The 26,801-nt window shown below is 39.0% G+C and overlaps 1 protein-coding gene across 9 annotated transcripts in view; it reads right to left on the bottom strand.

The window, feature by feature from the left end:
- The window catches only part of LOC131107404 (VPS10 domain-containing receptor SorCS1), a 141,829-nt gene that overhangs the window by 55,972 nt on the left and 59,056 nt on the right, over positions 1–26,801 (bottom strand). For all 9 annotated transcript variants that reach the window (XR_009120270.1, XR_009120282.1, XM_058057851.1 and 6 more), the window contains exons 2-4: positions 15,807–15,874; positions 10,501–10,600; positions 523–681 (exon numbers count right to left, since the gene is read on the bottom strand). Coding sequence is in view for 7 of the 9 variants with exons in the window: in XM_058057851.1 (XP_057913834.1) it covers positions 523–681; positions 10,501–10,600; positions 15,807–15,874 (327 nt within the window). In the remaining 2 variants the exon portion in view is untranslated. The remainder of the gene's footprint in view (positions 1–522; positions 682–10,500; positions 10,601–15,806; positions 15,875–26,801) is intronic.

Here is a 26,801-nt window from a genome sequence, read left to right as displayed (position 1 = left end):
ATTATTATTATTATTATTATTATTATTATTATTATTATTATTATTATTATTTTTAAATAAATATTTTTGCAGCATAAAAACAGTTTACAACCTCCTAAATATGTTTTGTTTAAATCACTAAAGCCCTCTTGACATGAAATAACACCACATACTGACCTTATACTGATATTACTCAATATACTGTAGTAGACATAATAAGAGTAAATAAGACATAAAAAAGACTTGTGCTTGTGTGTGTTGCTGTGAATGTGTCCCGAAGCTAGAGGACCTGAGTGATGGATGGACAGGATGATGTTGGGGGTTCAGAGTTGAGTTTCAGCTGGATCTGGGTTAAGACCGCGACAGTAGTTTGTTTTTAGAAGGCAGATGTAATTAAAATCTGTGTTGTAGGTCAAATTGTTATTGTTGTTGACATTGTTGTTGACATTGTTTACTTTGAGCAATCCTAATCTGTACCGTACAAGTGTGAACATGAATTTAAAACACTTCTGAAATCATATAGCGTATGACTAGCTTACTTACCTTTTGCTCATGACTGTAAGCCAGGATCCAGTCCTCTTGCTCTGGGTGGAAAAGGAGGCTGAGGATGTAGAAGGTCAGTCGGTATTTCTGATATGTGGCTCCTTCATCCGAACTAATTAGAAGACTGCTCTCCACTTCTGGATCAGTTAACAGCATTATCTTTGGAGAGAGTTACAAACAGGTTAGGTTTGAAATGGATTTAGGTAGGTTCATTGCCATACTATGTCTTATTTTTTATAGCCCAGTACAGCCTCAGCAATTAAACCCAAACATTCACTGATATTGAGAGACGTTGGGGAGCACTATGGTGGAGGCAGAGTAGTGTTTTTTGTGTGTCTTTTGTTTGGCTCGTTCATGTTTTGTTGTGATATCACCACAAAAGGGTACCAGTGATGGCAATGTAGAAAAAAAATGGTCATTGAACCAATAGTAGTGATCGATCCATGATAATAGTTGAAGGAAATAGGCATGTACACCATCAAGTTGGCTGTTTGTATGTAACATGGTCTTGTTTACAGACTCATCTCTGCACCAACAGAGATCATAGTGAGTAGGGCTGACCCGATATAGATAAAGCAATGTTGTATTTCTCTTGATAGCTTTAGATAAGACTAAAGGAGGCTATGCTGAAGAGTCTCTCTCGCCACGCAAGTGTGAACGGAGAAATGTAGTTACTGCAACTGCCACGTCCATTGTCTCTTCCAATACAACCACAGTTTGAATGACTGTGGTTGCAGCTCACATTACTTCTGAGCAGTTTTTACGTGATAGGATGGGTTTTGGGAACGGATAAAACATCCCTCAAAGTGATAGTAAAACTAATAATACTTGTGTAGTAAATATTGTAAATAGTAAATCATTTGTTGTTTGATTTATTGTACAGAGGGCTGCAATGGACCTAGTGGTTAGCATACTGGCCGCACAATCAGGAGATCTGGAAGATCTGAGTACAAATTGCATATTCTCCTCATTCTTGTGTGGGTACTCCACCTTACCCCTACATTCCAAAAAAACACACATGTTCGGTTAACTGGAGACTCCGAAGTTGTCCATAGATATGGACGCTACTGTGAATGGCTGTTTGTCTATGTGTGCCTCATGATTGACTGGTGACCAGTCCAGGGTGTACTCCGCCTCTTGCCCAAACTCAACTGGGGTAGGCTCCAGCATACCCTACGAACCTAGTGAGAGTTATTGTTAGCTGCTTGTGGAAGGATAACCAAAACACTTGAGCCAAGTCATACAATTTAAAGGCAAGGCCACCAAATACCAAGGAAATGTATGGAAACCGGTCTGAACGGTGTAGTGGTTAGCAAGCAGGCCACACAGCTAGGAAACCCGAGTGTGGAGTTTGCATGTTCTCCGGGGACTCAGGTTTCCTCCCACATTCCAAAAACATGCTAGGTTAATTGGCCACTCCAAAGTGTCCATAGGTATGAATGTGAGTGTGAATGGTTGTTTGTCCAGCGTGTACCCCGCCTCTTGCCCGAAGACAGCTGGGATAGGCTCCAGCACCCCCCGCTACCCTTGTGAGGATAAGCGGTAGAAAATGAATGAATGTATGAAAACTTTTGACATTGAATAAAATAAGAAAAAAACTCTAAAATATCCTTTCACTTGTAATTGTAACATTTAGCAAATACAAATAATTTTGGTAACCCTATCTAACCTAAAACTGATGACCAGTTCAGGGTCGAGGCCACCTTTTTCCCAAAGTCTATTTCCCTGCAACCCTGAACACATCATCTGTAGTAAATGGATGATGGATGGTTAGGAGTCATTGTATTTATTCACACATTAACTAACACAGAGGCTTTGCACTGCAGCATCAAAATCACATTATACTGTAGATGACATGGAACACTGATTTGATGGAATCACTGCTCAGTCAAGCTGTGTTTTCACTTGGTTTCCCAATTCCCCCTATTTGAGGCAGCAATGATACATCATGTTTGAGGACAATGTCAACTGGGTGGGTGTATTCTGGTGGGATTTCATGTCAGTGCATTGTTTCTAGTACGATATGTTATAGTAATTATTATTCTTAAATTTAAGGAACTGCAAGATAATTGCTGATCTTTGGTGTGACACTTTAAAAAAAAAGCAAAAAAAAACAATGACTTTCTTAATATCCCACAAATAATTTTCAACTACAGTACCAAGCTGGTGCCGACATTACATTTGCTCAAGTTAACTAAAACAATTAAGCAGCAACCATAAATAAGTAATCAAGTAAGGGGCTTGGGGACAGAACAGTACAAACGGAAGTACAATAATCTATTGCCAGCTTGTGCTTCAAATTTTGCTGTTTCACTCTATCAGAGTTTTTCCAAAACATATTGATTAATAAATCATGCTGGTGGTTAAATACCATCTGTTACCGTCTGTTATGTGCAAAAAAAAAAAAAAAAAAAGCTAAGTGGCACAGTACTTGCAGTCCTCCATCTTTTTACAACAAGGGCAGGAGCCAGGTTCACATGACCAGCAGAAGTGGAGTGTGTTCACGGTGAATGCCTTTTGCCATTAGTTCTGTTCATTATTTTGGAACCTCCACACATAGCCAGGGCTGAGGGAAGTCGAGTGTGTTCTGTTTGCAGGCCTTGTGATCTCATCCCTTTTATTTGTGGATGAAGTGGACCTGATTGGCTCATCAGGCTGTAACCTTCAGCATTTCCTGGTATGGTATGTGGCCTGTGGAACGTTTTTCATGAGACTTCCTCCAAATCTGAAGTCATGTTTGTCAACCAGAAAATGGTGGCTTGCATCCTTTTTGATCTTGACCCAGGTGTTAAAGTATATCAGGATCTTCTGGACTGTTGTGGTGAAGCACTGGAGTTACCAGTTCATCTATGTTCTCAGCATCATTAGCTTTGGCTGGTGACCGAAGGTTCATGGACACAAGTGACTAAATGAGTTTCCTACACAGGGTAGTCCAACTCGTCCTAAGAGATAAGGAGAGGAGCTCGGTCATCCCAGTCTTGTCAACAGTGTCTTGTTCGGTGGTGGTGGGGTTTCAGCTTTCCATACCTTGGCCATGTTTCTGAGTACTAAACACCTTGTACTTCCGGACCATACAGGGTTTCATTGCTGGAAGATGATAGCACTGAAAGATGATTGCTTCCTGGTAGCTTCATAATTATTATAGTGCGGAGCTATTATATTCTCACGTCTGTCACACTTCAGTTGCCTCTTTTATAAAAATCTTCATCTTTTATCTCTTTTTGATTCCTGTTCACTGTGATCACACTCCAATATCAGAGTAAAATGTCAGTTAAATCCTTCTGAAAAAAAAATAATAATAATAAAAAAAAAATTCTGCACACCTTGTAAGGATTTTTATCCCTCCCTCATTACACAAATACACATCAGCTCATATGTTGAAATCTAAAAATCAATCAAGTATGATGTCGTAAAAATAGTGTCTTCAAGTGTGTATGCAGTGTAAACACCAGGAACGTAATCGCCTTCTGCAAACTAGTCCGAATCACTACAGCTTGTATATGTGCTGTATCAATGAGGTGCTACCAGATGTTTGATCCAGTAGATGAAACAAATGCAGCTCTTTTGATGTGAGGCATTTACTGTCAAGGCTAACCACTGCCTGACATTTTAGTTCACCCAGGCGGCTGACAGACCTGACAAACAGTAACATGTCAGTTCCTGCCTTTCACTTTAATTGGGTTCCTATCGCAGTTTGCACGTTACTATATCGATTGCCGTAATTGTAGAGTAGGATGAAATGTGTTGAAAAAAATGACATAGAGTAACTTTTACTGGTGTAGTCTCTTGATCATTTTGTAAATTAAAGCATTCACCCTTCAAATGTTTTCATTAATTCAGTACGCAAAAAAGCAGGACTTGGCTGGATGGATGCATTTACAGTATTTATATAGGAATTTTATTGATTTCTACCGCTATCAACAATGCTTTCGACAGGACAATAGGCTTCATTCACCAACTCTTCTACCCACAATCAAGTCCCACTTATGAGACTTTAAGAATTTGGCATTCATTCGTAATCAAACTCCACATAATACTTTACTCTACAACACACTTTTATGATCATAATTGAGCAAAAATAGTTTGTTCAATTTTCTGTGATTTTACAGTGATATAATGTGCTCAATTTCGGCTAAATATATGCAACATTTGTGTGTAAGAAGAAAATTTATAGACCAATAATAAGCCGTATTTAACTACAAAATGATGATGGTTTGCCAATATGTATTTTTTAAAAGGTATGATAGAGTAAAGCTGTGAAAGAATCACACTAAAATGTGTTTTTAACCATGAAATGATGCAGCTGAAAAGGAACATAGAGGAGTGTGATTTTCAGTGTCTTTCTTTGAAGATATATTCAGTTTTTCCTCCACTTTTGGCCATTGTCTTTCAACAATAACCCTGTCATAGTCTCTTTCTATCTTTAATGCAGTTTCTGCCTGTCTGAATTTGTGTCCCATACAATGCCTCTAATCACATGCCAGTTTGTCATTTAACCATTTGCAGATTGTGCTTTGGGCTTGCATGCTCTCCCAGCAGCTGGTCATTGCTCCAGCACTACGTTACGTTCACCTTAAGCCGGATCGTTATCTATTAGCCTCTCCGCACTGGTGTGGACACACTGTACTATCCAGCAACGTGTGTATGACTGATTTGCAATTCACTGTGTTAAAAATCAGTGATCAAGGAATATATCATCGACTTTTCACAGTCGTCCCTCGTCTAAGTGATTGTCGGTCATCATGTATTGCAATGTACCGTGAGTTGTGCAATCTGCATAGGCAATCAAAACATTCTGTAAGTCTAGCAATTCCCACTTTTACCTGTCAGCAAATGTATTCCTTTAAGTCGTTTCATGCACTTTGAGGACAGTACCTTTTGCTTTAATACGCATGGCAGTAGATACTATATATTGGACTTTTAGGTTTGGTTTAATAGCTTCATACATTTCAGTCTGATAGCTTTCCAGAATAATGCTTTCGTGAAACATCCGCTCACATAGCACAACTAAGATTACAACACTCCCAGATACCTCATGGGAATACTGAGAGATACTAAACTATTTGCATAGTTACAACCAATTTGAGGCAGTCTCCCTCACACAAGTGAATGTGGTTAGTGTGTAGGCTACACGGCTCGATTCCATCGAAGTTCGATTCCATCCTCGGGCATCTCTGTGTGGAGTTTGCATGTTCTCCCCGTGCATGTGTGGGTTTTCTGCTGGTACTCCGGTTTCCTCCCACATTCCAAAAACATGCTAGGTTAATTGGCCACTCCAAAATGTCCACAGGTATGAATGTGGGTGGGAATGGTTATTTGTCTATATGTGCCCTGTTATTGGCTGGCCACCAGTCCAGGGTGTACCCCACATCTCGCCCGAAGACACCTGGGATAGGCTCCAGCAGCCCCTGCGACCCTTGTGAGGAAAATGAATGAATGAATGCATGAAGCATTTTCAAGCATAAAAATTGTGAAAATAACTAAAATACAAATAAAAGGGATGACAAGCATTCTAACTGTGAATGTGGAATTCTACTTTGGCCAATAGGCACTATAAACATGCAGACCCCCCCTAAAAAGGGTACACCAAAACACGGACAAGTCTACCGCCGCCTCCCCGTCTGGTTCCTCGTCGGACACTGGGGGACAAACCAAGCAAATCAGGTCAGAACAAGTGGATCTCCCTCTGCTTTCCAAATTGTCCAGGAGCTATTTGTCCGTCCCTGCAACAAGTGTTTGTTTAATTGTTTTACTCCACCACTGAACCACTGCTATTGTAATTGCATAGCTGATGTGAAAGTGTGAGGAAAGTTGTTTTTGACAAGTTGTTGCTGTTTTAAGATGGCAAAAAGAAGGATCAAGAAGTGATGCATAGTAAAAAAGACAAACAGCACTAGAACAGCACTAGAATAGTGCTAGAGTGCCTAGAAGGAATATTTTTTTTTTCCTTTGCTTATTTGCATTATGTTGAATTGGATCATATTGCAAGAAATTGCACCATATCATATCGGATTGCATTGATTCGAACTAAATGATTATCGCATCGTGCCGTATCGCATCATATTGTATTGCATCGAAGAGGGTGAATAGTATCGCATAGTATCGCCAGAAAATTCCATGTATCGTTAAAGTATCGTATCGCTGGCAGTGCATGGAGATGTGTATCTAATCGTCCTCAGTGCTGAGATTCACACCCTTAATCTGAACACATTTACGCACATATAGTATATGAATACGCACACCAACAGAAGTACACACCTCCATATACGCACTCACAGCACATGGGTGCTTCTCTGCACAATCTACCATCTTACGTATCTTTGATGTCTTTATGCTATTGGTATGCTATTATTACAGTAATAATGATGTCAAGCAGTGAGATTTCAATTACTGCAACTGTATCACTGTAATTCTGTTTACTATCACGGTTCATGTCTTCATTGTTACTATTGCTACTGGTAAATTGGACTGTTTCATTTCAGTGATGTCATTTCCTTGTGACCCTTAGCCATCATTGGCATTTAACCAATGCAGTCCTGTTTGTCACTGTTGTTGTCATGGGAATTGTTGTTGCTGCTGTTTTTGTCTCTCTCTCTCTCTCTCTCTACTGTCTCACCCCTGCCTCCCCTCTTCTTTTCTGTGTTTCTTCTTGCTCGGGTCCGGCCGCTCCAAATTCGCATAACAAAACATCAAATAACGGCAAATAAAATTTCATACTACAGGGAAGTTGTATCTTACACCTTTCCCGACAGAGCAAATCTGTTTTAGCATGTAAAGGCATTTAGATCAACAATACTATCTAAGAAAAAAAAAACAAAAAAAAAAAACCGCAATGAAATATCCAAGGTCCATATTTTTGCTCCATGTGACCACATATTTACTAACCTGTCTGTGTATTCTGGAAAGCTCGAAGATATAATTGCACCACTTTTCATAATCCACAATATCAGGAAATTAATAAATAATAATTTAAAAAGTACAGTTGACCATTTCTAAATTCTGATCGTCTGTCTAATAAACGGACTATAATATAATATAATATAATATAATATAATATAATATAATATAATATAATATAATATAATATAATATAATATAATATAATATAATATAATATAATATAATATAATATAATAATATAATATAAGTACTAGTGGGACTTGGCTAGTTATATTAACCTACTTTGTAGACATTGTAATCAATTCATCTCAACATCACATTATAATTGAACAGCAGTAAATGACCTCGCAGACCATTTATGTGCCAGTGAAGCACACAAATTAGTCCTGTGCCTTTAGGAAGATACCCCTAAAGCTCAACGACAAACAGCAAATTCCGCTTAAACTTCATCACGACCATGGGCAAAAAGACTATCAGCAGAGAATTGCTGAGAAAAAGAACACTTCTGATGGTACAATTTGGAAATGGAAGAAGATAATAGTCAGTCACCTTTTAATCTGGAGCTCCATGCAAGATTTCACCTGGTGGGGGACAGATGATTTTACAAAAGGCAAGGGACCAGTCTGGCTAATAATGTCAAGGGAGATGGGATCAACACTTTTCTGTAATGGATTAAGAAGACTTCCTCCAGAAGACTCTGCCAATGGACATCTGAATGTATTGTGCAAAGCTTGGGAGAACATAATGTGGTTACATAAGACCGCAATTTAGTTCTTTGACATCAACTGGACTCAACTTGTTTCGAGGCTAAATATGACCTCAGCAACACCATCCGTATTATGAAACATGGAGGTGAAAATAATTTGGGGTTCCTTCTTTGACTAAAATATCTCCTGAGATGTTTGCAACTTCTTAAAGGATTCCAACCTTCAGTTTCAAGGCAGCTCATGGTGATGACATACTGTATGTGTGCCCCTGTTTGTATTCAGTGGCACCATTCACAACAGACTACGAAGCTTGTTCAGTAGGAGACATCTCATCTAACTCTAAATCATATTCCACCCACTGTTCTGTTATTGGCATCTTGGCCACACAAGGCTGTTTGAACACTACACATCCACACACATCAGCAGTATGGAATGTGGTCTGGTATCAGTGAATTAGGCAAGCTATGGAATAAGTACCATCCATAAACAGTGTTCTTAATAAGGCTTGATAATTAAGTATCCAACTGAGTCCATCTGCTCTTCAAATTCATCTTGGAAAAATATTTATTTTTAAACCATTTTGGCTTCTGCAGTGGCATTTGCTGATGCTATTTTATCAAGCATCCACCAAACCTCACCATTTGTTATAATTACACACTCTGACAAATAAGCCACAGCCTCCAACCCAAAAATGGCACACTGGAAATGGATCACGTAGTAATTATAACGGATGTGCGTAATTGCCTTTTTATCTTCTGAGTATTTTATCACATGGGTGAGCCCGTGGTAATACCTGTGTTTGTTGCTGTTGTTATTTTCTTATGTTCTACCATCATCCCTTTTTTTTTTAATGTCGTACATTGCCACACTCTCTTCATGTACCATTTACTTCTCTCTCTGGTTGTCCGACAGCACTCACTCTATACCAGCAGCAACAGAAGTCTAATTTACAACACAACCTCAACAGAAAGGCTTTTGTTTGCCAACAGCAGAAGTCACATGGCACCATGTCAGGGGTGAAAGAACAACAAACGTCCATTCAATATTCTACTCTTCCTCACAAGCATGTTTGCTGGGGCTTTGCAGCATGTGGGAAAGTACACCGTAGAGTGAAACGTTAGAACTGTATGACAATGGCATTTGACTGATGGAACATCATCAAATACAGAGCACTGTATGCTAAATCAAACATATTTCTATATATGACTATATCTGTTGCTATACATTGAATCCCGAAGCTAACAAACCACTCTAATATGCGAGAATACAGACTAATACATTTTAACAGAATGATAAATGAGGGGATTTAACATTCAATCATTTGGATTATTTCATTTTAATGGTTGAAATTATTAGGGGTACCCTAAAGTGACGAAATCCCCTGGTTCCGAGTCACCGCTGCATATCACCGATACAGGCTGTTCATTGCTTATACCCTCCGATATACTATATACAGTATGTACAAATGCCTTGCCTTTTTGTCCACTATGTACCACTGTACCCCACTTGAAATGTGTACAGTACAGGAAATGGGACATTATGTTGCAAGTGGGGCTTTTCGCTAGCCTGGACGAGCACATGCATACAGAGCATACTCTATTGCAAAACCCCAGTCCGTAGTTGGATAGATGGTCCCGTGCAGGACGGACCAAACTGCCAGCTGCATCCCCAGATATTATGTGAGGAAATAAATACATGAACACAATGACGTAGTGGCATTTGACCATTGAGCTATTGCTAAATCAAAATACAGTATCTAATGGTGGCCAGTTGAATTAGGAAAATAGGAAAGATAAACACTGGTCTGATCATCTGTCAATCATGTGCTTGACTTTTCACACTCATTTTGGATTGCACTCCAAAATATTCAGCAGCAGTACTGCGTGTACCAATACTGCACTGCATAAAAAACTAAATTTGATGATAAAATGAAGAGATGAAGGGGAATTAAAAAGGTACTTCATTCTCAATCACTTCACTTTGGCCCACCACATTAGGATCCATATCATCACAAATCAAATATCTGCCAGCTGAGCAGCAGACACTAATAATAATAATAACACCAACATGAGCATGCAAAATAATAATATAATCAGCCACTGAATACAGCAAGATCGGGAGGTTAAAAAAAAATAAATCAAGCAGTCATGTTGAAACTTTTCACACAAAATGTGAGTTGGATGAAGCAGTGGTACCCTGTAGGTGGTGATCAGTATAGTCATGGTGAGAGAAGGAAAATGGTTTTATAACTGCCATGTAGTCATGTAGGGGCGTGTCGCTGAAGGTGTACATAATCTAGTACAATGCATTGATACTGTACTGTGAAAATTGTTTGTTGGAAAAAAACATGGACAATAAATTGTAGTATTACCTTTCTTTTGTTGTTTGGGCTCACGTACAAATAACTGAGTATTGTCTTTGCTCCAACTTTGTCATTCAGTTTCTGGTATGTTGCTCCATAGTCAGTTGACCTGAAATTTGACCAGAAAAGGTCTGATGAACACTTCAGAAATGACTTGTTGCAATTAAAAGTTCCCCTGATAACAACAATGTAACACGGGTGACAGCACTGATATAATTACGTCCCTATCGTGTTCAACACATCATCGTGAAACCAAGGATAAGTGCATTGTGTTCATGTGGCCTCAGTGGAGATGTTCCCTGATTAATTTATCACGCACACAATAAATATTAATTGAATTAGGAAACATGACAATAGTTAAATAGAACATATACTATATGTACAACATACAGATTTTGGTCCAGTTGCAGACAAAGAGGCCATTATGGCATTTAGTGCATGTATGTGTAGAATTTCATATCGACATAGTTCGTCCATCCATGTTCTTCCGGGTCGAGGGGGCAGCAGTCCAGACCAAGCCAGAGGAATGCCGAGGACAAAAGGGGCATCCGCAAGGAAACCCCTCACCCCCGGCACAACCAGTTGCAAGACACCCTCCAAGGTCCTACATGTATGTGAGGTGGTGCAGTGCAGCAGGGAGGACCGGGGCCCCACACACACCCACCCCGCACTACCGACCAACCGAGCGGGGCAAGCCAGCCGCCCGGAGCAAGCCGTCGGTTAGGTTAGGGTTAGGGTTAGAGGGTTAGAGGGTTAGAGGGTTAGAGGGTTAGGGTTAGAGGTTAGGGTTAGGTTAGGGTTAGAGGGTTAGGATTAGGGGTTAGGGTTGGGGTTAGGTTAGGGTTAGAGGGTTAGGGTTAGGGGTTGGGGTAGGTTAGGGTAAGGGTTAGAGGGTTAGGTTAAGGTTAAGGTTAAGGTTAGGGTTAGAGGGTTAGAGGGTTAGGGTAGGGTTAGGGTTAGAGTGTTACGGTTAGGGCTAGGGGTCAGGGGTTAGGGTTGGGGTAGGGTTAGAGGGTTAGGGTTAGCGTTAGGGTTTTGTTTAGGGGATAGGGTTGGGGGTAGGGTTAGCATTAGGGTTAGAGGGTTAGGGTTAGAGGGTTAGGGTTTCAGGTTAGGGTTAGGGTTGGGTTAGGGTTAGAGGGTTAGGGTTCGGTTTGGGTTAGAGGGTTAGGGGTTGGGGTAGGATTAGGGTTAGGGTTAGGGTTAGAGGGTTAGGTTAGGGTTAGGGTTAGAGGGTTAGGGTTCGAGGGTCTAGCTAAAATCCTGAACTGATGACATCACTTCCTGTCCCCTAGCACCGGCACACATTTTCAGCAACACATATATATAAGGGTAAAACACATAAGCATGAGTCTTAGTCACATCTATTTTATGCCTTATTTTCTCTTTTTATGTCTCCAATATTGGCAAATAGGAGTGTAAAGGTGATTATAAGGGTAAAAATATATTTAGAAGGTCATAAGGGCTACGCGCTAATTACAAAAAGATTCCACTCATAAATGAGAAATCCTACTTTGTGGAAATTTGCTTATCACAGTTGGGTCTGCAACCTATTAACCATTATGAATGAGGGATAACGCAATTCTTGATAAACCTGTTCACTACTATTCAGTTCAAACGATCCTCACGTGGGTTTAATTTAAATGCATATTCTATTGAAATATGCATTTCACTCATTTCATTCACTTGTAGTATGAAGAGGTTGTCAGAGCAGAATATTTTTAGAAGCATGACATCCAAAGAGACATTGTAATTGACCATGAATGTGTTAATAAGGCATACAAATCTTTCAAATACGGCAAAGACACATCATTTTCCTTGAGTGACTTCAAAAGTAGCAATCATTCATATGACCCTCTTTGGGAGCATCTGGTTTTTTGAGCGTTTCAAAGATAAAAGAAAAGGCAGAGGTACACTCAACGCTTAGGAATTTACTATCCTTCTGGATTCATAACTGCCCGATTCCATTTCCTCTTCGATGAGTCCACTGTCACTCCTCAGAAGCAGAACCATCACCACATCGGACCAAGGGACGGTGACATCAGATTATTGATCTGTTCCTCAGAGGCTTCTGTCATAGACCGCTTTGATTCACAGACTACTGACTTATTATCAGTGTGCCTTCAACTTTCACCATCGACCAATAAAATAGCCCGACCTCATCAGATTCCCAGATGATAAAAGCTGCAATAAACGGTAAATGATAGTCTCTAAGCGACAATGATTTTGATTGACTGTAATCCACCTTGGTAGCTGCTGTATTTACCGAATATATATGTGTGGTTGGACTGCTGCTCTCACCGTCAGATTTAATCTCTTGTGAAAGGGTAAATTAATGAAACATTTTCAGATCAGATTTATACTCACTGTGGTGACACGGATCTATGAGGAAGATACGGTGTATCTAAAAAGACAACCACACCCGCTGTCCCTACTACTAAACTCACTGTGTCACTCACAGTATCTAGGAATGTAAATACCTGATCATTTTAGCGTGTGGCAATGTCTGAACTAGTCCGACATTGTAAACATTAGCACAGACACATGATGGATGTCCACACCGGTCTGCCACTAGACTAAGGGGTCCCTTAGTTTTGTTATTAATTTATTCCAAAGGGTGGGACAAACACGGGAATGGATGAGCTTGTTACGGACAATATTGTACCATAACCGAGATGAAGACACAGGGTGTCTGATCCTACATATTTACAATGATATGATCAGAAATCCTATGTTTTCATCTCTAAATTCAACATAATGTGCGCGGCTATGGTGAACACTGTCAGGAGAGGTGTGACAGGCAGTGAGGTCTTTCAGTATGCCAATGGTAATGGTTGTATTTCATTTGAACATGCATCAGATTACAATTGAGTGCATCACATAATCAGTTCACAGTTCCACATGTCCAAAAGGAGTAGGAAGAAGCAAAGCTTATTAAATCCTACCCTTCCATCTGGTACTTTTGCAATCAGTAACTGTTACATTTGTTCACTTCCTGCTTTCCATAAAGTTTTTTTTTTAAGTTTTTTTTTTTTTTTTTTTTTAATAATGTACCTCGTACCTCAAAGTACGAGGTGATATGACCATACAATAACATAATGGGTACCATAGTAACTATCAATATAGTGATATATACGTATAGCACATCATGATGGTTCAAGACTCTTCATCCTTGTATTTAGCAAACATCAACTGCTTGTATTGTTTCTTGAATTGGCTCATCGTTGTGCATTGTTACTCAATCCATTCCATAGTTTGATTCCACATACTGAATTATTGATTGTTAGTCCAGACATGCCAACATGGATGAATCTGTCGTAGTCGGCCTGCAAATTTACTCTTGAATGTGTCACTGATCTCCATTTTGTTGGTTTGTGCTGGTTTTAGTTTCAAGTTCAGTCTGTACAGTACAGATACATAAACAGTTTCTCACTCCCCCAGGGGGGGAATGACAGAAAATAATTGACAACCTCTGAGTTAGTGTAAGAAACACAGAAAGCAAGTAAAAAAAATTGACATGATAGGGGTAATAACAAACAAAAATGTTTCTCAAATGTTGGCTCCAGCCAGGAGCAAAAACCAATGTCATGGCATTACTTGTGTTTTAGGATATTGAAGGTTTCCAGCTGTTACCTCATGCTGGGACTGGACTCACACCAGGCAGGGACATTTAACTTGGAACTATTCCTGACGCGTGCTGGTCTTCAAAAGCACCTTCTATCTGTTGCTTTGCTTCGACTCGCCTATAAATCTGTCCTGCACTTCAGTCTCACAAATAACACGCAATTAAATTGTTGACCAGCACAGACCTTTCATCGTTTCCATTACTCTACCACCTATCCTGTGCAGGATGAAATACGTATGTTGCTACACTATGTCAGTTAACAAGGAGCAGGACGTGCATTTGGAGTCTATTTTCTGCTGCTTAGCCTCGATTATGAAAACCCATTTGTTTCTTTATTGCCAAAGCTTGTTTTGGACACTGTGTGTACCACAAAAACCCACATTACATTTGGGATTGTACAAGAACAAGGAACTTGTCCAATGCTAATGGTAAATTGTGTCTTATAATTGCTTATCACATGTGCTATATTACGTAATACAAGTATAAAGGTGACTATATTGTCATTTCAGGGCTTTAATAATGTTAAAAAAAAATTGAAAAATCATAAATCATAAAATCATTTTTAGAAGGTCATAAGCAGGTTTACTACAAAAATATTCCCTTCATTCATATTGAATCCTTCCTCGTTGAAATTTACCTATTGTGGTCCCATTGCAGGCTTATGGTGGTAAATACATACAAATGATGATGAAATGAATAAATAAACATTTATATTCCTTTTACCTTTATTGATGATGTGATTGTTGCCAAAAACATAATGTGTCACCAAGATTAACTTCTACCAACCTCCTGTTTATTTGAATTATTTCTTCAATTCAATAGCGTTTTTCACCTCGATAACCCAAAATACTGAAAGTTGCAAGTGCCAGCATTTTGACAAAGAAGGTTTCAAACAGTATTGAATTCAAGAGATAAGATGGTGATTGATCTTGCTGCTGCCTTGTGTCTTTGGGAACAGTCACGTCTTCAATGATGGTCAAAGTAAACTTAAATGTTCATTTATCCCTATCATTTCCAATATATATGCATTCAGAATTGTTTTATGCCTGAAAATTATAAAATTATAAAAAAACATGTTTTTTGTTAACATTTGTTTTTTTTTTTAGCTATGTGGCGTTAATAAAGAACTACAAAGTCAACCGCTGACGATATCATAAACGTGGGACGGAGCTGACTTGCCTGCTGTTTCCATGTATTAGCAAGCTCACAAGGATGTTCTGTTCTCAGCATACATTAAGAACACAGTTGGACTGTGTATTAACAACACAACAAGAACGCATGCAAACCAAAATTGTGGTGTAAATTTTTTTGACGTTAACTTAAAAAGATGCTAACCAGGACAGACACCAACCAAGGTCCCACAGTACTAATGTCTGTATTAGAAATTCTTTACAAATATGCACATTCATTGACTTCCTAGATTTAGTTTCTGACTTGCTAATTTGTTTATTTTTGACCACTAATTCAAACATTGATTTGGTCACCCATATAAAAGCCAGTATGCAGTGCTTAGGTAGAATCTTGCTGTCCCCATTTTTCAATTTTTCCCTTTATAGTGTTATTTTTAATTTCGGAGACTGCTGTCTGTATTCCTAAGAGTGCGTGAACCCAATCACAGATAAACATCGCCTTTGGAAGATTTCCAAGAAATGCTTTACATATCATGAGCTTTGTCGTTTGATGAGCTTACCTCCATAGTGAGCTCTCAGTGACGCTGTTGAGGTTGAAGTCAAACAATTTGGTCAGCATTAAAATCACCTGCAAAACAAAGGAGTCTGCAATCAGTAAATCATTTATGTCCAATCAATGTAAGACACATTTTAAGTCATTCATTCATTCATATTCTACCGCTTTTCCTCACGAGGGTCACGGGGTTGCTGGAGCCTATCCCAGCTGTCTTTGAGCGAGAGGCAGGGTACACCCTAAACTGGTGGCCAGCCAATCACAGGGCACATATAGACATACAACCATTCACACTCACATTCATACCTATATACAATTTGCAGTTAAGTAAAATTAACCTAGCATTTTTTTTGGAAACTGGAGTACCCGGAAAAAAACCCACGGATGCACAGGGAGAACATGAAACTCCACACAGAGATGCCCAAATGGGAATTAAACCCAGGTCTCCAAGCTGTGTGGCCTGTGCGTTAACCACTCGGCCCATTTTAAGTAATATGTTTGTATTTTATAGAATTTAATACATATTTTAAAGTCAGAAAAATACACAAATAGAATTTCTAAAAATCACATTATACATTATATGTTCTCTATTTTCTATTTGGCAGTAATGCCACTCCGCAACGGAGTGCTGTGTCCATCTTTTTTATGTAAGTATTCCACAACGGATGAAGATGTAAGAGTGTTTATCACATACACATGAATGCACAGACGTTAGATTTTTTTGAGGAGGCAATTTTGTGATGCAAATGTATGCAACTTATTTGAACGCAAATTGTTTTGAGAAGCCAAACTCTTTACTTAAAAGGCCCCAGTGACTAAAAGGAACTACTAGTTCTTCATCATCAAGTGGTTGGGTAAGTCGCTGTTAATGGACTACACTGGTTATGGAGATGTCAAACAACTTCATGTCAAAAAATCTGAACTTCCCCTTCATCACCAACTTATGACAACATTTCACACATATAAACCAGTGTCTTTACTTACAAAATGACTGTGAATTTAATCAACAACGGGTTATACAAATTCATAAACAAGAGTCATGATCAGACAGCTAATATTGATATGAAACAACGCTGCAACATAAGTGGTACTAATTGAAATGACCAATGTACAGTAGTAGATTAATATTGTGCAGCTGCAGTATTTTTAAAACCAATTTGGCAATACCGGGCAAAGACAAATAGACGATGCAAATGAGAGAAGAATAATTTTAGGTGTCATCATAGATGATAAAATGAGCAAGAAGCACTTGAATACTGAATCAAGCAAAACACATTCTGACCAAAATCACACAACACTCTTTACTGTGGATGATTGTTACCAGTGGATATATGAGGAAAGCTTTGCAAAAGTGCACTTCATTCACTAATTATAAAGCACAAAACAGCCGGTTGGACCCTCTACTCCCAAACTCCCAATATATCAAATTAAATATTGTAAGTTTTCAAACAGCATGAAGTCATATTGAAAGCAAACACAACTTGCTACCCATTAATGTACATTTTTGTTTTTCAACAAGGGTTTAGAAATACAACTTGAGGCACAAATATAATTTATAACATTTGCATGCAGGCATCAGCAACACATCGTATGCAGAGTACAACTATGGACCGCCTTGGGCAAGGAACTCAAACAATGTACAAGTAGGAACCAGTTTAACAAACTGGTATAGCATATGGTTTATATACAAGAAGCAGAGTACTGTAAACTACTGTGTTTGAATTGATTTACACTGAATTCATGTATGCATTATTACTTAATAAGGTACTGTCTATCACATATCTTTCATTTATTTACTTATTCATTAACAATCCTTCAGTTCAATTATTCAGTTATAGTTTTTATTCATTTATGCATTACATAGTGTCACTCCTTGTTTATTTTAAATTTATTATTCATTGTTATTTGTTACTTATTTGCTGGAATACATGCACACACGCACACAAAATGTCTCGATTCTTTGTAAGTCAAGGGGCAAGGGCTAAGGGGTGTACAGCCCCGAGTTAGCTCATGCAGCTATTGTAAAGACTACATTCAATTAATTGTACTGTGGCATTCACGTTGAAAGTTCTTGTCTCATTACTAATGTTGTAATACGTTATTTAGGCCTGTGTTTAGCTAAAAAAATGTCACAGTGTTTAAAAATATGTTGCTTTTATAAAAATAGAAAGGTGTTCCTGAGTTAGATTATATAAAACTGAAATAATGTCGGAATTTATTCACCTTACTTTATGGTAGGAAACATTTATTATAAACAATTTAATTATTGTATCTGCTTGCATCACAGTCAGCTACCAGTGAAGGGTGATGATTTAAAGGCCTAAGGGTAAGGGTAAGATGAAGAACAATGTTAAGACGACATTAAAATATGCCGCCCAGATTTACCAACAAAGTTGCCAAGTTGGAAACACTGACAGTCATAATTCAGCCTGGATGCATTCACGGTCTGATCTAATATTTTTAACTCTTTTCAAAAATATGCACCACAGTTATTTAAAAAAATAAATCAAGCACAGCAAAGAGGCTGAAGAGCCACATGCAGCTCAGGAGCCTTCGGTTGCCGACCCCTGACCATATACAGACACACAGTAGCACTGTTATTCTTGTTTATAATACCTATTGAGCCCCTAGCATTGACGTTGTGTAGGGGAGTTTTGGGGAGTTTGTGAAGTCGACTGACAACTCCACTTCAACCGTGACATTATTGTATAATTACATGTTTGCTTGTTAACAAAAGACAAACAAACAACCATTCATAAAGGCTCCAATAGATTGGTAGCATTCTGACTTATAATATCACAATTGCAGCTATTTGTACTGTTCTCTCATTCACATACATGTAGTATCTTAGTAGCTGGTTTCTGTCCTTCCCAAATGTAATATATTTTTATTTTCCTTTTGTCTTTTCACAGGTCACTGGATTTTTCTTCTCCAATACGCACATCAGTTTCATCTTCTGTTATCATCACTTTTCTGTGTCTTCCTTTATTAAATATATAGACCTTTGTTGTGGTCGGCCTCGGTTTCTCTTCCCCCGTATTTCCAATTGCAGCATCTTCTGAACAATGCACAGTGGTGTGAAAAGGTGTGTGCCCCCTTCCTGATTTTTTATTTTGTTGCATGTTTGTCGCACTCAAATGTTTCAGATCAAACAGATTTAAATGTTACTCAAAACAACTGAACACAAAATGCAAATGCAAAATGCAATGCAAATGATAAAGAAGAAAAAACAAACAAACAAACCTACATGGGCCTGTGTGAAAAAGTGATTGCCCCCTAAAGCTAATAATTGGTTGGGCCACCCTTAGCAGCAACAACTGCAATCAAGCATTTGTGATAACTTGCAATGAGTCTCTTCCAGCACTATGGAGGAATGTTGGCCCACTCATTCCCACTCTTTGCAGAACTGTTGTTATTCAGCCACATTGGAGAGATTCCCAGCATGAAACTTGCTGGTGCATTTTGGATCATTGTCCTGCTGCAGAACCCAAGTTGGTTTAAGCTTGAGGTCACAAACAGATGGCCAGACATTCTACTTCAGGATTTTTTGGTAGACAAAAGAATTCATCTTCCACGTGTTGAAGCAGCAAAACAGCCCCAAACCATCACTCTACCACCACCATATTTTACTTGTCCGCCAGATATAATGGGACACACACCTTCCAACAAGTTAAACTTTTGTTTTGTCGGACCACAGAGTCTTGGGGATCAACAAGACTTTTTGTAAATATGCAAATTGTTGTTTTTTTCTTCCTGTGTGGATCAATAAAGTCTGTCTAAGATGTTTTCTCTTCCCTTCTACTTATGTGTCCAAAACACATTAACTCCCCTTCATTTAACTTAATCCTCAATACTGCCACTTTAGCTGTCCCTTCAATGTACAGACACTTCCACTTCCTGCTTTTTGGAGAGGCCCACCATTTCCATGCCATACATCATTGCTGGTCTCACCACAACAATTTTTCCTTTCATCTTTGCCCCAAACCTCTTATCACACACTACACTTGTCATACAACTCTAACCACTCCATCCTGTTTGAATGATTTGCTTTACCCCCAAATATTTGAACTCCTCCACATTATTCTCCTCTGTTCCTTGCAATTTTTCCTTTCCACCAAGCTGTCCGTCATATAATCTTGTTCACCTTTTTTCTAATAACTTTCATTCCTCAAGCAATCGCGACATCAATAAAAATAAGATTTTGGACACATGGCTCAGGTACTTAGGGTCAACAGTACAGAGCAACGGAATGAAGAACTGAGTGCGGGCAGGATGCAGTGGGTAGAGAAGAGTCTCATGAGTCCTTTCATGACAAAATAGTCTCACCAAAATTAAAGGGAAAGACACGCAGTAGTAGTGGGACTAGTGCTGGTGTATGGTCTGGAGCCGGCAGCACTGAACAATAAACAGGATGCAGAGTTGAAGACGCATAGATTTTTGTTGGGTGCGATGAGGATGGACAGGATTAAAAAAGAGCGGAGCAGAAGAACAACCAAGTTAGATGGCTGGACAACAACATCAGAAAAGCCATACTGAGACGCTTTGACCATGTGAGAAGGAGGGATCGTGATTATATTGGTAGACAAAGGAAGGAGAAGAAGGGGGACACCAAATGTGAGGTTTCTACATGTGGTTAGAGAGGATACAGGTGATAGGACCAAAAGAGGAAGTTGCAAAATACATGGCAAGATCGAAACATATCGAAGAAGATAATGATGAGTGATCTTGGTCTCTGTAATGCTGATGCTCTGTCCACCCCGCCCTCAGGGATAACACTTTCTTCTCTTCAGCCCACCACTCATATTGCTGTATTGACTTTTTCCTTGTCAGCAACACCGTCATAAAATATATCTCGAGCTCAAAGATCCACAGCACAACTATTAGTGATCACGCCCCAATCACTATTCCTGTCACTCAAAGGACGCTCTTTCCCGAAATCAGAACTGGATGCTTAATAATCCATCAGTGCTTAATGACTTCACCGATGACTTATAACATGAATGGGAATTGTATTTGAACATACTGTAAAATGATCAGCTGGACATAAACGTGTATCCTTTGGGAGGTAGTATAAGATGCCATGTGAAGAAAAATACCTATAAAAAAAATCTGCTTAGCCAAAACTTAATAAAGCGATTAAAAAAACATGCCCAATATTAAAGCTCCAAGACCAGATAGCCTAGATCACCGTACACACTGAAATGTGAGTGTAACAAGCACAGTCTTAGAGGAAACAACAGGCCTCCAAGAATACATCGAGACAATGTTCCAAAAAGAAGGATGACCTGCTAAGTGAATGCCTCAGCCAGCAGAAGACCAGTAAGGAGGAAAAGCCAAATTGATTGTCATGGAATGGGAAGCCCCCGCATGGCATGGACCACTGCTAAGCTGAATAAGTGGCTCACACTGGTAAAACACACCAGTGGCTGGAAAAGGCTCGAATGAAAGACATCACAGAGGCACTCATCATAGCAGCACAAGACCAGGCCCTAAACACAAGATCAATAGAGGCCCCAGGTGTAGGCTCTCCAGAGACAGTGCAGCACATTACAGCAGGATATAAGCTGCTGGCAGAAAGGGCATACATGGAGCAGCACAACCAGGGAGCAGGACAAGTGTACCAGTGAACATCTGTACCAAATATGGACTGGAGTTCCCACAATCAAGATGGCAGGCCGAACATGGTTGGCAACAACCAGGCCAAGATTCTCTGGACTTTCAGCTCCAGACAGACAAACCGAAGGTGGATAAACACCAGAAGATAGCAGTGGTGATAGATGCAGCAATTCCAAATGTTAGCAACATCCAGAAGCAGCAACAGGAACAAATGGAGAAATACCAAGGACTGAACAAAGAATTATAGCAAAAAATTGTGCCAAAACTCAGATAATTGTGTGTAGTGTTTTGAAAAAAGTGTGTTATAGATCTGCATTCTGAGTGTAAAGCAGGAATTGTGCTTATAGTTTAGCAGACTTGGTTCATGGAGTTGGTGCATTGGTTATATGTTGTGGTCATTGGGTCTCAGGCATCACAAATTGTGTGTAAACAATCGATAAAAACTGTAAACAACTGCATTTTTTTTTCTGATGCAAAGTACATTTTCTGTGAGAACACACAATTTTGCGTTGTCCTGTTTGTATATACATCGAGGCCGGCAAAATTATCCAGTGAATTTAATTGAACTTATTGCCAGACCTTTTTTTATTCAAGAAATCGTGTCATGTTTTAATTTAAATTAATGTTTTAATATGAGATCTTATGACAGCCCTACGCTCCAACAATGTTTATACCCTTTGTAAGAGTTGCGACTGAAGCAGCTGAGAGACTGTATGACTTATGTGACTTGTGAAACACTTCCACCAGCATGATATTCCTGTGAGTACAAACTGAACAGATGCACCTCGGATAGAATTACATTCCATGCTTGGGGCCCCTGTGATCAGGCTTATTAAGCATGAGGTAACATCTGCAGTCCCCCAAACACTCAAAACGTGCAGTGCATTTAGCCAACTGTGGGCTATTAAAATGTGCAGAGGAGAATAACCACGGGAAAAGAAGCACTAGTGAAAGGCATTTATTAGGAGTGATTCAGGAAGTAAGAGTGTTGTCAGTGTGGGGAGATTTGGCCTGGGGAATGAATAACCTTAAACGTCTAGACAAGACTAGACCTCTGCATGCTAATGCCTGACCAAGTCATTTCCCTGCCCAGCTGGAGGCTGAATTGACACTTGCACCACACAGCCTCACACTTTCTGTACTTTCTCTCCCAAACTAACATACAGCGAAACATCTTACAATTTAGAATTTCCCAGCATTTTCAGGCACGATATGCACAACAACCTTCAGATTTTGAACTCCATTGTGTGTTAAGACCTTGGCGAACATCCCAAGGATTACGTTTGGTATCATTCATTCATTCATTTTCTACCGCTTATCCTCACGAGGGTCACGGCTGTGCTGGAGCCTATCCTAGCTGTACACCCTGGACTGGTGGTCAGCCAATCGCAGGGCACATATAGACAAACAACCATTCACACTCACATTTATACCTATGGACAATTTGGAGTCACCAAGTGGGAGGAAACCGGAGTACCCGGAGAAAACCCACACATGCACAGGGAGAACATGCAAACTCCACACAGAGATGGCCGAGGGTGGAATCAAACTGGGGTGTCTTTGCTGTGTGTCCTGCGCACTAACCACTCGAGCACCGTGCAGCCCAAGTTTGGTATCAAATATTTATATTTATTTGCACTTCACTTTTTAAAGCCCACCATCAGTCATGACGAGGGTGACAACATTTGTATATTCAAAAAGAGAAAAAGCTTGCTTTGGTAAATCTACATTTAACCTGAAAATATATCAGTAACCTTTCATTAAAAAAATACCAACCATTAATCTTGATAAAAACTTAATTTAAGTTAATAAAGGTTGTATGATGTATTGAATGTAGGCTTATTTCGATTTCAGTTATTTTTAATGGGGATTTTTGATTGCACTTTAGCCATCTCCTGCAATTAGTTGCAGTGAGACTTGTGACCGTGATCCTCCGATTACTAAGTCCAAGCCCTTACCGACTCAGCTATGCCGCTGCAATATTGTGAGTGTGAATGGCTGTGCATGTGATTGAACGCTCTGGAGGGAATTGCTATAGATCCTGTCTCTGGGTAAAACCAACTAATAGGCTGATGTATAAGCCCACAGACTCGGCTTCATTAGTTGAAGGGCAGTGTGCATACAGACCCTTCTGTCTCACACATATGGAGACTATGTGGGCAGTCCTCAGTGAGAGGTCCTGTCAGATGGGCTCCCACTGGAAAGTGCATATGCTCCATCACAGACCATACCAATTAGGCTGGTGGGCATCTCGCACTATAAATACTGCAAAATTCCCCTCCATCAGGCCCAGATGCAATGGCCTATGGTCACACTTTTATGACAGTTTGCGGTTGATTTTGACAGTTTGGATATGTGTACAATTGCATACAGTCATTCAAAAGAGGCATTTCAACAATTAACAGGTGATCAGACAATGAAATGATGATAAGCTTTCAAAACACTGGATCCCCGCTTATTCTCACCAACTGATGAATTTTTGGTAAAAAAAAAATCGATTTTTCTCCAAAAATAGGCTGTTTTTCCAGAGAATACACACCTAATTCACCATAAGTTTCTATGTAAGTATAGATAATAGGTCAAATGTGCAGAATACAACAACAAGTGATACTTGCTTTAGCTGTGTTTTAGGTATTATGATATAGATGGCAGTGAAGGCTACAGCTTAACCAGGGCAATACTGAAAATGATGTAATCTGTCTTGAAAGTGAAACACATATATCTACGCATTGTCCTTATACCATCACCACAGGTTAAAAAAAGGGCATTATTTTACATTCTGAGCTGAGTTTTATTCCACTACAATAAACCAATATAACAAAAGTATATTTTTTACAGCTACCAATTCTACCTCCATGTCACTGATTAAAATCACAGAGGAAATCACTAATGCTACATCATAGGAAGTGTGCAGCCGCAGTATTCATGGATTTGACAAAAGCTTTTGATACAATCAATCATGACATCCGAATAACTAAATTAGAAAGGTACAGAATAAGAGGATTAGTTCTGAACTGGGTCAAAAGCTACTTAGCTGACAGGAAGCAATATGTAAAGCTAGGAGAACACACTTCTACGAGTTTAAATATTATGTATGGCATACCCCAGGGGTCAATACTGGGACCAAAACTGTTCAACAGACAATATCATACAAAAGGTCAGAGAGGAAATGGTCATATTAAAAAGATGATTTGATAATAATAGATTGTCCTTGAACCCAAGTAAAACTAAAATCATGCTGTTGGGTAGCAGCAGAAAGGACACGTACCAGCAAATACAAATAGACGGTGTAGACATTGAAAGGGTCAGGGAAAATACATTTTAGGGGATAATAATCATAAAAAATGAGGTGGAAACCACATACTAAAAAATATTCCAATATTGAACAAAGCAAAATTTTTTCTCAATCAGAAGTCACTCCGCACTCTTTATTGTGCTCTGGTTCTACCATGTCTAACTTATTGTGTGGAAATATGGGGTCATTTTCACGGTAGGGTTTGTCGGCGTAGTGTTGCGACCCCAGGATGCAGAGATGAGGACCCAAATGCAGGTAAAAGTGTCTTTAATGGCTGATGCAATGCAGCAAAATGACTAGCACGTACCAACAGAAAAACGACAATGATCCAACAACGGAAGGAGCACACACCTGAACTACAAAGATGGGTGTCAAATTAGAAACACAAAAATACAAAAATAAGAGCATAAAAAGAAAACTAAATAAACTGTCACGGGGGCTAACTCCCGCATTGTGACAGTAATAACTATAAAAGCAATCTTTGCTCGCTAAATGTACTGCAAAAAAAGTCAGTAAGGATAATTCATAATGCCGCCTATAGAGAACATACAAACGCCTTGTTTCTAAAATCACAAATACTTAAACTTGCTGATATAGTTCATCTTCAAACAGCTAAAATAATGCATAAGGCTAAAAATAACCAATTACCTAAAAATGTCATCTAATATTCTCTACAAGAGAGGAGAAATATGATCTCAGGGATGAACAAAATTTGAAACACTTATATGCTAGGACTATGTTAAAAAGTCATAGCATTTCAGTATGTGGAATCAAACTATGGAATGGATTGAGTAAGGAACTCAAACAATGCACGATGAGCCAATTCAAGAAACAATACAAGCAGTTGATGTTTGCTAAATACAAGGAGGAGGAAGAGTCTTCAACCAGTCATGTTGTGTTTATTTGTTGTACATCACTATTTTGATGGTTATTATGGTTAACATTATGTCATTATATGGTTACATCCCTTATATTTAGTATGTGTAAAAAAAACAAAAAAAAAAAAAAAACATACCAGGAAGGGGCAAAGTTCAAATCAAATGAAACCATTACCATTACCATCATCTTAAAAATATAGCCAGACTCAGCCTTATCTTCTCTCAGGGAAACACAAAGAGGGTAAGGCATGCTTTTATCACTGGTTGCATAGATTACTGTAATGCCCTGCTTTCTGATCTCCCTAAAAAGAATATTTCATTTTTACAATTACTAATTCAGTGGCACGTGTCCTGACCAAGACCAGAAGAGGGCCCACGTTACACTAGATTTAAAATCACTGCATTAGCTTCCCTTGTATTTTAGAATTTTAAGGTTCTTATGGTGGTTTATAATTGTTTTTTGGCAATTGTTTTTCACTCACACCGGTTTCCTCCCACATTCCAAAAACATGTTAGGTTAACTCCAATTTGTCCATAGGTATGAATGTGACTGTGAATGTTTTTTGCCTATATGTGCCCTGTGATTGGCTGACAACCAGTCCAGGGTGTACCCCGAATCTCGCCCGAAGACAGCTGGGATAGGCTCCAGCATACCCCAGCGACTGTAGTGAGGAAATTAAGTATAGAAAATGGATGAATGGGTTACTCTCCCAGGCCTAATGCCCACATGAACGAGAAATCTTGTCACATTTTGATCTTGTGACACCCCTAATAGTCAAGTAATATAACATGTTTTCCTACTATCAACAATTGAGACAAGTTAGACTTAACTGTGAACTGATTATGTGATGCACTCAATTGTAATCCGATGCATGTTCAAATGAAATAAAACCATTACCATTAAAATGAAATAATAAATTCAAAAATAAGAAACAAATTCTGATAATGCTGGTAACAATAACATTTGGAGAGCTTCACATTTCTATGTGGCACAAATGTCTCTAGAAGAACTAAGTCAAGCTCATTCAGCACATCTCCTGGTGCTTATTATTATTATTCTCGGCATGTGACTCCAAGTGATTCTTCCTGAGGTGTGATATTAGATTACAAGCAATAAAGGGAGACACCTTCCTCCCCCCTCGCAGTGATTTATAATCATTACGAATTGTATATTTACCACCCAAAAGTAAAAATGTGAAATAATTCCAGTATG

This window comes from Doryrhamphus excisus, chromosome 1 (genome assembly GCF_030265055.1).
Source record: "Doryrhamphus excisus isolate RoL2022-K1 chromosome 1, RoL_Dexc_1.0, whole genome shotgun sequence".
Taxonomy (NCBI): domain Eukaryota; kingdom Metazoa; phylum Chordata; class Actinopteri; order Syngnathiformes; family Syngnathidae; genus Doryrhamphus; species Doryrhamphus excisus.
This window is presented reverse-complemented; position numbering and strand designations above follow the sequence as displayed.